Raw genomic sequence first — 13086 nt, forward strand, 5'->3', positions numbered from 1 at the left:
CAACCTGCTTCAAGTATTCTTCTTCTACTATTAGTAAAGTCGAGATAATTTTGTCACAGATGAATTACAGGTACAGATGCCATTTTCTCATATTTTAGACAGTCTTCTGGAATAAAAGCTTCTTTTGTTCCATTTTACAAAAAATACTGCTTTTACATCCTCATCAAAATGAACAAGCGAAGCTTCCTCGCACCGCCCTGAGCCTGTGCCCTGGCACGGTCCAGCAAAGCCCTATTCTAGTGGTCTGCGGCTCCATCGGCCAAGGCGGGTGGCTGGGGGGACACAAAGGGCTCGTTCTGCTTCTGGTCCTCCTTCACCCCAGCCGCTTGGTCCATGATGGAGGAGAAGGACAGCTGGTCGTGTTCTATGATGTGCATTTGATCCTCTTCCTTGTCCTTCTTCACGTAGAACATTTTTCTGAACTTCTTCAGTTCGTGGAGCTCACAGAAGGTTTCCAGAACTACCAACATGGCGATAAGACCAAGGAGCAGGTAACCTGAGTGAGAGAAATGACAGTGATTCAGTGATATCCAGTCACGACACAACCTTTCTGCTGATGAGTCAAGCCATTGCCTCCTCTGGTTTCTGGGCATGTTTTGAATTCCATGGCTCAAAGAGGGATGATCCAGAGGAAAATGAAGATGGACTTAACCTTCTAGACATAAAGAGACATATCTCCAAAGACGACATACAGAGAGCCAACAGGCACATGAAAAGATGTGTATCATTGGTAATTATTAGAGAAATGCAAATTTAAACTACAATGAGGTACCACCTCACACCAGTCAGAATCATCATCATTAAAACATCTATAGATAACAAATGCTGGAGAGGGTGAGAGGAAAAGGCAACCCTCCTACATTGTTTGAGAATATGTAAATTGGTACAACTGGAAAACGGTATGGGGGTTCCTCAAATAACTAAAAACAGAGCTACCATATAACCCTGCAATCCCACTCTTGGGCTTATAGTCTAGAGAAAACTATAATTTGAAAAGTTGCATGTGCTCCAGTGTTCATAGTAGCGCTGTTCACAATAGCCAAGACATGGAAACAAGCTAAATGCTCATCAGCAGATGAATGGATAAAGCAGATGTGGTACATACACACAACGGGATACCACTCAGCCGTCAAAGAGAATGAAACTCTCATCTGCAGTTCCACAGATCCATTTCACAGATGGACCTAGAGATTGTCACGCAAACTGAAGTAAATCAGAACAAGAAAGACAAATGCCATATATCGCTTATACATGGAATCTAAAATAGGGCACAAATGAATTTATCTGCAAAACAGACAGACCCATATAGAGAACAGACTTGTTGCCAAGGGGCGGGGGGCGGGGGGGGGGGGGGGGGGGGGTTGGGGGAGGGGGTTTGGGGGAGGGATGGATTGGGAGTTTGGGATTCGCAGATGCAAACTAGTATATACAACAAGGTCCTACTGTACAGCACAGGGAACTATATTCAATATCCTGTGATAAACTACAATAGAAATGAATGTGTATATGTGTGTGTATACACACGTACATATATGTAGGTGGTGCTAGTGGTAAAGAACCCGCCTACCAATGCAGGAGACGTAAGTTCGATCCCTGGGTTGGGAAGATACTCTGGAGGAGGGAAAGGCAACTCACGCCAGTATTCTTACCTGGGAAATCCCATGCACAGAGGGGCCTAGCAGGCTACAATCAATAGGGTCACAAAGAATCTGACACTACTGAAGTGACTTAGCACATACGTGCATGTATGTAAAAGATCACTTTGCTGTGTCTTTTTTTTTTAAGGATTTCTACATAGGGGATGTACTGGGTGGAACAAATAGATGTTCCAAAGGTATGTTAGTTTGTGGATAGGCTAGAATTCCACAGCTTTTGTCTGAAATCCCATGGATATTTTTGTCAGCACTGAAGAGTTTGACTAAATAATGAATAAAGGAAAAGGAGATTTGTGGATTAGTTCAGCTAACAATGTCACTGCTATTTCTAATATGCTATATTATTATTAAAGCCTAAGAAACCTGCCACTTTGCATCCATGAATGACTTCCTTGTTCCTATTTTGCTACCAATTCTGGCTTCCCAAGTTCATTTATTTTCTGAAAATCTTCTTCAAACATTTTACCACTGGGACATGAAATTGGGACTTCTGTTATTCTTACAGTTTTCACTTTCACTTTTTTGTTCCTGTCTCTGATGAATTTTTTTTTCTGAAAACTGATTTTAAACATGTTGGAACCAACTTAAAATTACTATTTTCCCAGACTTCCCTGGTGGTCCAGTGGTTAAGAATCTGCCTTCCAATGCAGATGGACTTAAACTGGGCCTTTCACTCTGATCATGCCTCTTCTACGGAATGAGGAGTCTGCAGGGCCAGTGAGGCTTGCCCTCTGGGACCCCATGCCAACCCCCACCCCAGATTATGTTCCATGTATTTAAAACTTGGAAATTCTCTGTACAATGTCCCCACCTCATAGGGGTGATGGTACCTGCAAGGGTCTCTATCCTGGGTCCACCATCCCAAAAGGGCATTGCATCACTGGTGTGCTCCCCTACATGCACCCAGGCCCAGGGGCAAATGTTTGTAAGAGGACATTGATGGAACAGGGCTGTATTACCGAGGCAGTGTGTCCACACATCCATGTAAGGACCTTGTAGGGCTGAGTGGAACGAAAGGTGGGAAGAGAAAGGTGCAGGATGGGGCCAGTTTTTCCTGCCCCATCATCTAGCCCAGGACACCAAGCATCCTCAGGACCAGCCTGGTCTTCGGATCACTGTGAAGGTATATGTGGTGACGCAGAAGGAGAAAATGTGTTTTAGGTAAGTTTATGTGCTGTAGGCGCATGCTCAGTCGTGTCTGACTCTTTGAGACCCCGTGGACTGCAGTCCACTAGGCTCCTCTGTCCATGGAAATCTCCAGGTAATGGTACTGGACTGGGTTGCCATTCACTTTTCCAGGGGATCTTCTCAACCCAGGAATCAAACCCAGGTCTCATGCACTAGGCAGACTGTATCATTTGAGCCATCAAGAAAGCCTCAAGTCATAAAAAAACTAAATTCACATAAGGAGGTAACATTTTACCCTAATGCAAGACAAGAAAGACTTGCATTAGGTAATTCTGATGACACCGTAAACTCATGATGCCACTTGGAAAACACTAGGTCAGCTCGATCTGTGAGTCATCAAAGGGCATGTTCACTTTGGGTCAGCTAGTCCACTTCTTGGAAAGATAATAAACTAGAAAAACGAGTTAAACACACAAAAGTATTTACTGCAGTGTAATTTACAATGCCTCCTAATATTTAGATTGGAAGCAATCTAAATATTTGACAACAGAAGTAGGACTAGATGATAGTATGGATGCGTGCACGCTAAGTTGCTTCAGTCGTATCCGACTCTGTGTGACCCCATGGACTGCAGCCTGCCAGGGTCCTCTGTCCATGAAATTCTCCAGGCAGAATACTGGAGTGATGCCCTCCTCTAGGCTATCTTCCTGACCCAGGGATCAAATCCATGTCTCTTATGTTTCCTACACTGGCATGAAGATTCTTTACCACTAGCACCACCTGGGAAGCCCCAGATGATGGTACAGTCACCTGGTAAAATAATATGTGGATAGTAAAGATAAATATGGTAACTAGAAGAAATTCAAAATCACCCTGGTCACCATTTGGTAAATATTTATTGAACTTGCATGGTAGCCAGGCATTACTGAAAGCACTGGGCACTTATGAGTGAAGGCTGTGTCCTGAGTGAGCATGGTTTAATGGAAATGCTAAAAATACACGTAGTTCAACTACACATTTTGTTGTCATTAAGACCACAGGATGGGGCCAGGACAGAACATCTGACTGCCTGCGTTATGTACTCTGATTTCCTAGAAGACATGGCCACGAGCGGAGTCTTGAAAAATACTTAGGAAGGCAGAAATGGAAACTGTATGTACAGTATGATGTAATTTTATGCATTGTGAAAAGACAGGAAAGGAACACACAAAAATAAATTTTTCTATGAATGGATTTATAAGTTTTCCATGGTATTATATTGAAGTTAAAAAAATTGCTTCAAAGTTTAATGTCACTGGACATCTGAATTTCAATGCCTATTTTCCATGTATAAAATTCTTTTTTCTTTTTCATTTTCACCAAGAACTTCATTGAACAATGAATTCACCATTTTGTTCCTACACATATAAAAATTCTGAAAGCAGCAAACGTATTCTAACTTCAAAAAAGAACCAGATGGACGAACGAGATAAGCAACTGCTTTACGATTTTCCTGGTTAATGAAAGAACGTAATGGATTGTTAACAGGCTATCCTAGCTCTGGTGTCCTTGAGCTTAAAATATTTAATAAAGCAGAGCAACTTTGTTAAAAAGTTCAGCAGCAACTTACTTTGTGTGGTGCATTCTTACTTGTGTGCTTAGGTGCAGTCCTCTACTGTCATTTAAAATGACTATTACATTACTAGTAAGAAACTGATCAGTACTTTTCTGTGCCTGGGAAAAGTAACTCTCAATAATAACAGGACATTTTCATACAGAATTTTGAAGGAAATTATGATGAAACGAAAGTTATGGGAAGGTGGCAAAATGGAAAATTCATCCATGGAAAGCAGTCAGGGCTCTGACGAGTGACTCTCATCACTGAGTGGGTGAGGCAAAGCGTGGAAGTACAGAGCCCTGGGACAGAGTCCGTGAACTTGGATACTCACATGTGATCCCGATCTTGTAGAGCTCTCTGAATTTTTGATTGTAGCCCTCCCCAGGAACATAATCTCCGAGGCCAATGGTGCTCAGGGAGATGAAACAAAAGTAAAAGGACTCCAGGAAGTTCCAGTCTTCCTCCAGGACAGAGAACACCGCGGCCGGGATGAAGAAGAAGCAGGACACAGTGACCACACCGAGGAGGACCGCGTGGACGATGGCCACTGCCTGCTTGGAGAAACCCCAGCGGACGTGGAAGTAGAGGACTGGCCTGCGGGTGACATGGATGGTGACACGCTGGACCACTGCCGTCAGGAACAGAAGGGTGAAAGGTATGCCGATGACAGAGTAGATGATGCAGAAGGCCTTGCCCCCATCGGACAGGGGCACAGTGTGGCCGTAACCTGCAAGGCGAGGAGGTAGAGAACACCTTCGTAAATAACACACACCTGGGATTCCCTGGCAGTCCAGTGGTTAAGACATCAAGCTTCCACTGCAGGGGGCAAGGGTTCGATCCCTGGTTGGGGAACCAAGACCTCGCATGCTCCATGGCATGGCCAAAAATAGAAAAACAAAACACATGCCTCTCATTCACTCCTCTGCCCCTCACACCCAAGAGAAAAGCCAGATAAAATTCAGATTGGTGCTTCAAAGGCTCTATCCTGTTGGGACTTCCCTGAAAGTCCAGTGGTAAAGAATGCACGTTCCAATGCAGGGGACCAATCCCTGCACCAGTAACTAAGATTCCACATGCCGTGAGGCAACTAAACCTGTGTGCCTCAACTAGAGAAGTCTGTGTACACAATGAACATCCAGCACAGCCCAAAACAACAAGCAAACATAAAGGTTCTATCCTGTCACTGCAGTACAATTCAACAACGGGTGCCATACATTTGACCTGGATCAAATCTTCCCAGTTCTTCCTGATGCATCAAGCCGTTTTGAGTTCACTGCCAGGCTGAAGCAGAAGCTCTGTGTGTGAAGGAGCTAACTCCTCCCTGTCTTGGGCCATCAGGGAAAATTCATGACAGGGGTACCTACTTTGCCAGGAGGATGTTCCCCTCCCCAGCCTGCTCCCCTTCCATTCCCCCACCCGAGGAGCCTCATTAGGATCCAAAGCCAGTACACACTTGCTTCCAAAACACTAGTACCAGGCAGACGAGGGGGCAGTGGGAAGATAGGGAAGACTCGAGGAGAATACAGACATGGAAAAAGAGAAAGACAGGACTTCCCTGGTGGTCCAGTGGTTAAGAATCCACCTGCCAATGCAGAGGACACAACTCTGATCCCTGGTCAAAGATGCCGTATGCTGTGGAGCAGCTAAACCCGTGCGCCACAACTACTGAGCTCGTGCCCTAGAGCCCAAGAGCCACAACTCCTGAGCCCCCATGCTCCAAGTACTAAAGCCAACGCATGCTACGGCCCGTGCTCCACAGCAAGAGAGGGCACCACAGTGAGAAGCCCTGCACCGCAACTCGAGAGTAGCCCCACCCACCAAGGCTAGAGAAAGCCCGTGTGCAACAAAGACCCAGCGCAGCCATAAATAAACAATACTTTTAAAAAAGAAAGAGAAAGAGGAAGATAAATGAACATCAAAGGATGCTGGGTCACAGGGCTGAGCACTTCTTCCCAAATATTTCGTTCAATTATCTGGTTAAATGGCACATTTAGAAACTGTACTGTGTCTCCCCCTTGTCATTTCTGTAGGTTCTAAGATGCCATAGATTCCCCAAAACCCACATATTAGGACCAATGGTCACAACATAGTTCTCTTTTATTTTCTACTAGAATTGAGACATTCCCAAATCAAGCCAGTCAAGAGACGCTTCATCTGATAAATGCTAGCAAAAGAGAAGCCAGTGAGCTGTTTTTAAAATCTCACAAGGCCTTCATCCTGAAAGGACTAACATGTCTGACAAGTCAGTTCAGGAAAAAACCAACTAAATGCATTTTCTTTTTTGTGAAATAGGCTTCTGGGGAAAAAACAGAAACAAAACGCCACTCATGGGGTTATAATTGAAAAGAGGTTTTCAAATCTGATTTCTAAAATATATCCTGCTTAGAGAGAACTCATAAAAACCTTCAGCTTCAGATCTCCTGGTTGTCTGCTTTCTATCAATTTCCAGGTGAGGCCCTGGTCTATGTGGCCCCTAAGAGATTGCTCTGGTTATTCCCATGCATGACCTCAGCACAATAGTCAGGGTGGTTAATCCTAGAAGGTTATGGATGAATAGGGAGTCTGAGGAACTACTGAATTTGCATCAGTTTGAATATCTCTACCACCCTTGTGGCAGAAAGTGAAGAGGAACTAAACAGCCTCTTGATGAAAGTGAAAGAGAAGAGTGAAAATGCTGGCTTAAAACTCAGCATTCAAAATACTACGATCATGGCATCTGGTCCCATCACTTTATGGCAAATAGATGGGGAAACAATGGAAACAGTGAGAGACTATTTTCTTAGGCTCCAAAATCACTGCAGATGGTGACTGCAGCCATGACATTAAAAGATGCTTTCTCCTTTTGCAAGAAAAGCTATGACAAACTTAGACAGCATTTTAAAAAGCAGAGATGTTACTTTGCTGACAAAGGTCCATATAGTCAAAACTATGGTTTTTCCAGCAGTCATGTATGGATGTGAGAGTTGGACCATAAAGAAAGCTGACCGTTGAAGAACTGATGCTTTGGAACTGTGGTGTTGGAGAAGACTCCTGAGAGTCCCTTGGACTGCAAGGAGATCCAACCAGTCTATCCTAAAGGAAATCAATCCTGAATATTCATTGGAAGGATTAATGATGAAGCTGCAGCTCCAATACTTTGGCCACCTGATGCAAAGATTGAAGGCAGGAGAAGGGGACAACAGAGGAGGAGATGGTTAGATGGCATCACCGACTTGATGGATATGAGTTTGAGCAAGCTCTGGGAGTTGGTGATGGACAGGGAAGCCTAGCATGCTGCAGTCCCTGGGATCGCAAAGAGTCAGACATGACTGAGTGACTGAACTGAACATCTCCACACACGTGCATTTTTTCTGTAAAGAGATGCCAAAGCTCAGGCATTCAGAAGGACTGAGAACCACTGTTCTGAGCATTAGTTCCCAAATCCATCTGGTCCTCGAACACGCAGCTGCTCCTGGAATGCTTCGGTTGATTCTAGGCACGGTTAAAGAGGGAGATAAGCCAGTTAGGGTTTCCAGACAGTAGTATGGAGGATGGAGAAGGCTTGCTGAATAATATTCATGCAAAAGAAAGAAGCATGAGAAATGTGAAAGCTTTACTTGTGAGGAAAAAAATTAGAGGAATTAAGAGTTTGTGAGTAAAGCAGTTCACATCACAGAAGATTGGGGCCGACTGGAACCAGGCCAGGCATTAATGAGGAAGGATATTTTAATGGTCAGAGATCTGGAAATAGAATAGGATAATGAAATTGTGGTTAACATAACAAAGACAACTGGAAAGTGATTCACAAATTTGGTAGTGAACCTTTGACTGAAAGTACCAGGAGACAATGGGAATCAAGCACAGACTGTAAAGGATGGATTACTTTGATAGCATTTTTGCAGAGAAAACGTAAGATTGGCTAAATCTGTTAGACTAGCAAAAAGTCTTGAAGCCCATGAGTTTATTACTGGTTGGTGGCATTGTTATGAATCTTCACCAAAAGTGTAACATTCCCATATCACACAGCCCACCTCTTCTGTATACCATTTGTTTCAATAAACTACATGACTTCAGTAACAGTAGGGGGAAAAAAAATAATTTCCAGCTTTAAAATACTTTAGGCTATCATTTTTATTCCTAAATGACAACAGAATTAGAATCTTATTTATCAGAATCTTACTAAATTTACTAAAATGTCATCTCCAAGCAACTGAGATAATCATTCCAAGACTTTAGGATGGCTCTCTTTGGTAATGCCTTTTCTTGGTCGGTAGTATGTTCCCACTAAGAGATTAAATATCACTGAAGTGTAATGTTTCTTTTTTTCTTCATCATGATTATCTGGGTCATGAAGATCTTTTTTGCACAGTTCTTCCGTGTATTCTTGCCACCTCTCCTTTTTTTTTTAAATTTTTATTTTTACTTTATTTTACTTTACAATACTGTATTGGTTTTGCCATACATTGACATGAATCCGCCATGGGTGTACATGAGTTCCCAAACATGAACCCCCCTCCCACCTCCCACCCTATATCATCTCTCTGGATCATCCCCGTGCACCAGCCCCAAGCATCCTGTATCCTGCATTGAACATAGACTGGCAATTCGTTTCTTACATGATAGTATACATGTTTCAATGCCATTCTCCCACAGAGTCCAAAAGTCTGCTCTACACATCTGTGTCTCTTTTGCTGTCTCGCATACAGGGTTATCATTACTATCTTTCTAAATTCCATATATATGTGTTAGTATACTGTATTAGTGTTTTTCTTTCTGGCTTACTTCACTCTGTATAATCGGCTCCAGTTTCATCCACCTCATTAGAACTGATTCAAATGTTTTCTTTTTAATGGCTGAGTAATACTCCATTGTGTATATGTACCACAGCTTTCTTATCCATTCATCTGCTGATGGACATCTAGGTTGTTTCCATGTCCTAGCTATTATAAACAGTGCTGTGATGAACATTGGGGTACATGTGTCTCTTTCAATTCTGGTTTCCTCGGTATGTATGTCCAGCAGTGGGATTGCTGGGTCATAAGGCAGTTCTATTTGCAATTTTTTAAGGAATCTCCACACTGTTCTCCATAGTGGCTGTACTAGTTTGCATTCCCACCAACAGTGTAAGAGGGTTCCCTTTTCTCCACACCCTCTCCAGCATTTATTGCTTGTAGACTTTTGGATCGCAGCCATTCGGACTGGTGTGAAGTGGTACCTCATTGTGGTTTTGATTTGCATTTCTCTGATAATGAGTGACGTTGAGCATCTTTTCATGTGTTTGTTGGCCATCTGTATGTCTTCTTTGGAGAAATGTCTATTTAGTTCTTTGGCCCATTTTTTGATTGGGTCATCTATTTCTCTGGAATTGAGCTGCATAAGTTGCTTGTATATTTTTGAGATTAGTTGTTTGTCAGTTGCTTCATTTGCTATTATTTTCTTCCATTCTGAAGGCTGTCTTTTCACCTTGCTTATAATTTTTTTTGTTGTTGTCCAGAAGCTTTTATGTTTAATTAGGTCCCATTTGTTTATTTTTGCTTTTATTTCCAATATCCTGGGAGGTGGGTCATAGAGGATCCTACTGTGATTTATGTCAGAGAGTGTTTTGCCTATGTTCTCCTCTAGGAGTTTTATAGTTTCTGGTCTTACATTTAGATCTTTAATCCATTTTGAGTTTATTTTTGTGTGTGGTGTTAGAAAGTGATCTAGTTTCATTCTTTTACAAGTGGTTGACCAGTTTTCCCAGCACCACTTGTTAAAGAGATTGTCTTTACTCCATTGTATATTCTTGCCTCCTTTGTCAAAGATAAGGTGTCCATATGTGTGTAGATTTATCTCTGGGCTTTCTATTTTGTTCCACTGATCTATATTTTTGTCTTTGTCTCAGTACCATACTGTCTTAATGACTGTGGCTTTGTAGTAGAGCCTGAAGTGAGGCAAGTTGGTTCCTCCAGTTCCATTCTTCTTTCTCAAGATTGCTTTGGCTATTTGAGATTTTTTGTATTTCCATACAAATCTTGAAATTATTTGTTCTAGTTCTGTAAAAATACTGCTGGTAGCTTGATAGGGATTGCATTGAATCTGTAGATTGCTTTGGGTAGTATACTCATTTTCACTATATTGATTCTTCTGATCCATGAACATGATCTATTTCTCCATCTATTAGTGTTCTCTTTGATTTCTTTCATCAGTGTTTTATAATTTCCTATATATAGGTCTTTAGTTTCTTTAGGTAGAAATATTCCTAAGTATTTTACACTACACTTTTGAAGTGTAATGCTTCTTGAAAGCCAGTTTCTCCTTCTGTTTGCATAAATAATTTTTGTTGGGACCTCCCTGGAGGTCCAGTGGCTAAGACTCCACACTTGAGAGTGTGGAGGGCCTGGTTTCAATCCCTGGTCAGGGAACTAGATCCCACATGCAGCAACTAAAGATCCCTCATGCTGTAACTACGACCCAGCACGTCCAAATGAATAGACAATATATTTTAAAATAAATAATATACAAATAATTTTTGTTAATGGACAGTATAATGTAAAATTTACATCTCATCTTCAGTCTCTACACTTGCAATGCTCTACTGAGCACACAGCAATTTTGGGGGGATAGACAGTTGAATGCACCAGATGGAAACCTTCAGTCCCAGTGAACTGTAATGAAGTGGTGAATAATTTACTCAAGTTATGTCAGTTGACTCCCCAGATAAATCATAAAGCAATGCTCATATTTTAAAATCTTGGAACCATATTAAAACTTTTTACAAACTAGGAAGTAATTAGCAAAATGTCAATACCTTACATGTTTGGTGTTCCTTAAATTTTTCATATAATTTTGGGGCATAAAAGATTGAGCATGGCTAGGTCTACTTAAAAAAGAAGTTAAAAAACAGAGCCCCCCCTATATAGGAAAAGAATCTAAAAGAGAGTGGATATATGTATGGAGGCAATGGAATTCTAGTGGAGCTATTTCAAATCCTGAAAGATGATGCTGTGAAAGTGCTGCACTCAATATGCCAGCAAATTTGGAAAACTCAGCAGTGGCCACAAGACTGGAAAAGGTCAGTTTTCATTCCAATCTCAAAGAAAGGCAATGCAAAGAATGCTCAAACTACCGAACAACTGCACTCACCTCACACGCTAGTAAAGTAATGCTCAAAATTCTCCAAGCCAGGCTTCAACAATATGTGAACCGTGAAGCCCCTGATGTTCAAGCTGGTTTTAGAAAAGGCAGAGGAACCAGAGATCAAATTGCCAACATCCGCTGGATCATGGAAAAAGCAAGAAAGTTCCAGAAAAACATCTATTTCTGCTTTATTGACTATGCCAAAGCCTTTGACTGTGTGGATCACAATAAACTGTGGAAAATTCTGAGAGAGATGGGAATACCAGACCACCTGACCTGCCTCTTGAGAAATCTGTATGCAGGCACAAAGCCACAGTTAGAAGTGGACATGGGACAACAGACTGGTTCAAAATAGGAAAAAGAGTGCGTCAAGGCTGTATATTGTCACCCTGCTTATTTAACTTCTATGCAGAGTACATCATGAGAAACGCTGGGCTGGAAGAAACAGAAGCTGGAATCAAGATTGCCGGGAGAAATATCAATCACCTCAGATATACAGATGACACCACCCTTATGGCAGAAAGTGAAGAGGAACTAAAAAGCTTCTTGATGAAAGTAAAAGAGGAGAGTGAAAAAGTTGGCTTAAAGCTCAACATTCAGAAAATGAAGATCATGGCATCCAGTCCCATCACTTCATGGGAAATAGATGGGGACACATTGGAAACAGTGTCAGACTTCAGTTTTTGGGGGCTCCAAAATCACTGCAGATGGTGACTGCAGCCATGAAATTAAAAGACACTTACTCCTTGGAAGAAAAGTTATGATCAACCTATATAGCATATCCAAAAGCAGAGACATTACTTTGCCGACGAAGGTCCGTCTAGTCAAGGCTATGGTTTTTCCTGTGGTCATGTATGGATGTGAGAGTTGGACTGTGAAGAAGGTTGAGGGCTGAAGAATTGATGCCTTTGAACTGTGGTGTTGGAGAAGACTCTTGAGAGTCCCTGGGACTTCAAGGAGATCCAACCAGTCCATTCTGAAGGAGATCAGCCCTGGGATTTCTTTGGAAGGAATGATGCTAAAGCTGAAACTCCAGTACTTTGGCTACCTCATGCGAAGAGTTGACTCATTGGAAAAGACTGATGCTGGGAGGGATTGGGGGCAGGAGGAGAAGGGGATGACCCAGGATGAGATGGCTGGATGGCATCACTGACTTGATGGACGTGAGTCTGAGTGAACTCTGGGAGTTGGTGATGGACAGGGAGGCCTGGCGTGCTGCAATTCATGAGGTCGCAAAGAGTCGGACACAACTGAGCGACTGAACTGAACTGAACTGAACTGATAATTGATTTGCTTCACTATATAGCAGAAACTAACATAGTATAATAAATCAACTATATGCCAAAAATTTTTTTAATTATAAGAAAAGAAAAACAGGGTTCTGGAATGAAATTCCATCGATTCTGTACCTGTAGCGGAGGGTAGGATGTAGGGGTAAAATTGATGACAGTTTCCCAAGTGACAGTTTCCCAGATTAGCTTCTGTCACTTTATTTATTTATTTTAATTGGAGGCTAATTACTTATTGTGTGTTTTTTGCTATACATTGACATGAATCAGCCATGTGTGTATATGTGTTCCCCATCATGAACCCCCCTTCCCACCTCCC

At 42.1% G+C, this 13086-nt stretch overlaps 1 protein-coding gene across 1 annotated transcript in view; it reads right to left on the reverse strand.

The window, feature by feature from the left end:
• Positions 1-236: 236 nt before the first annotated feature.
• The window catches only part of KCNK1 (potassium two pore domain channel subfamily K member 1), a 71235-nt gene continuing 58385 nt past the window's right edge, over positions 237-13086 (reverse strand). Inside the window, exons 2-3 of the mRNA XM_052641174.1 lie at positions 4712-5107; positions 237-496 (exon numbers count right to left, since the gene is read on the reverse strand). Coding sequence (XP_052497134.1) covers positions 237-496; positions 4712-5107 — 656 coding nt within the window. The remainder of the gene's footprint in view (positions 497-4711; positions 5108-13086) is intronic.

Source organism: Budorcas taxicolor, chromosome 5, assembly GCF_023091745.1.
Source record: "Budorcas taxicolor isolate Tak-1 chromosome 5, Takin1.1, whole genome shotgun sequence".
In the NCBI taxonomy this organism is placed as follows: Eukaryota; Metazoa; Chordata; class Mammalia; order Artiodactyla; family Bovidae; genus Budorcas; species Budorcas taxicolor.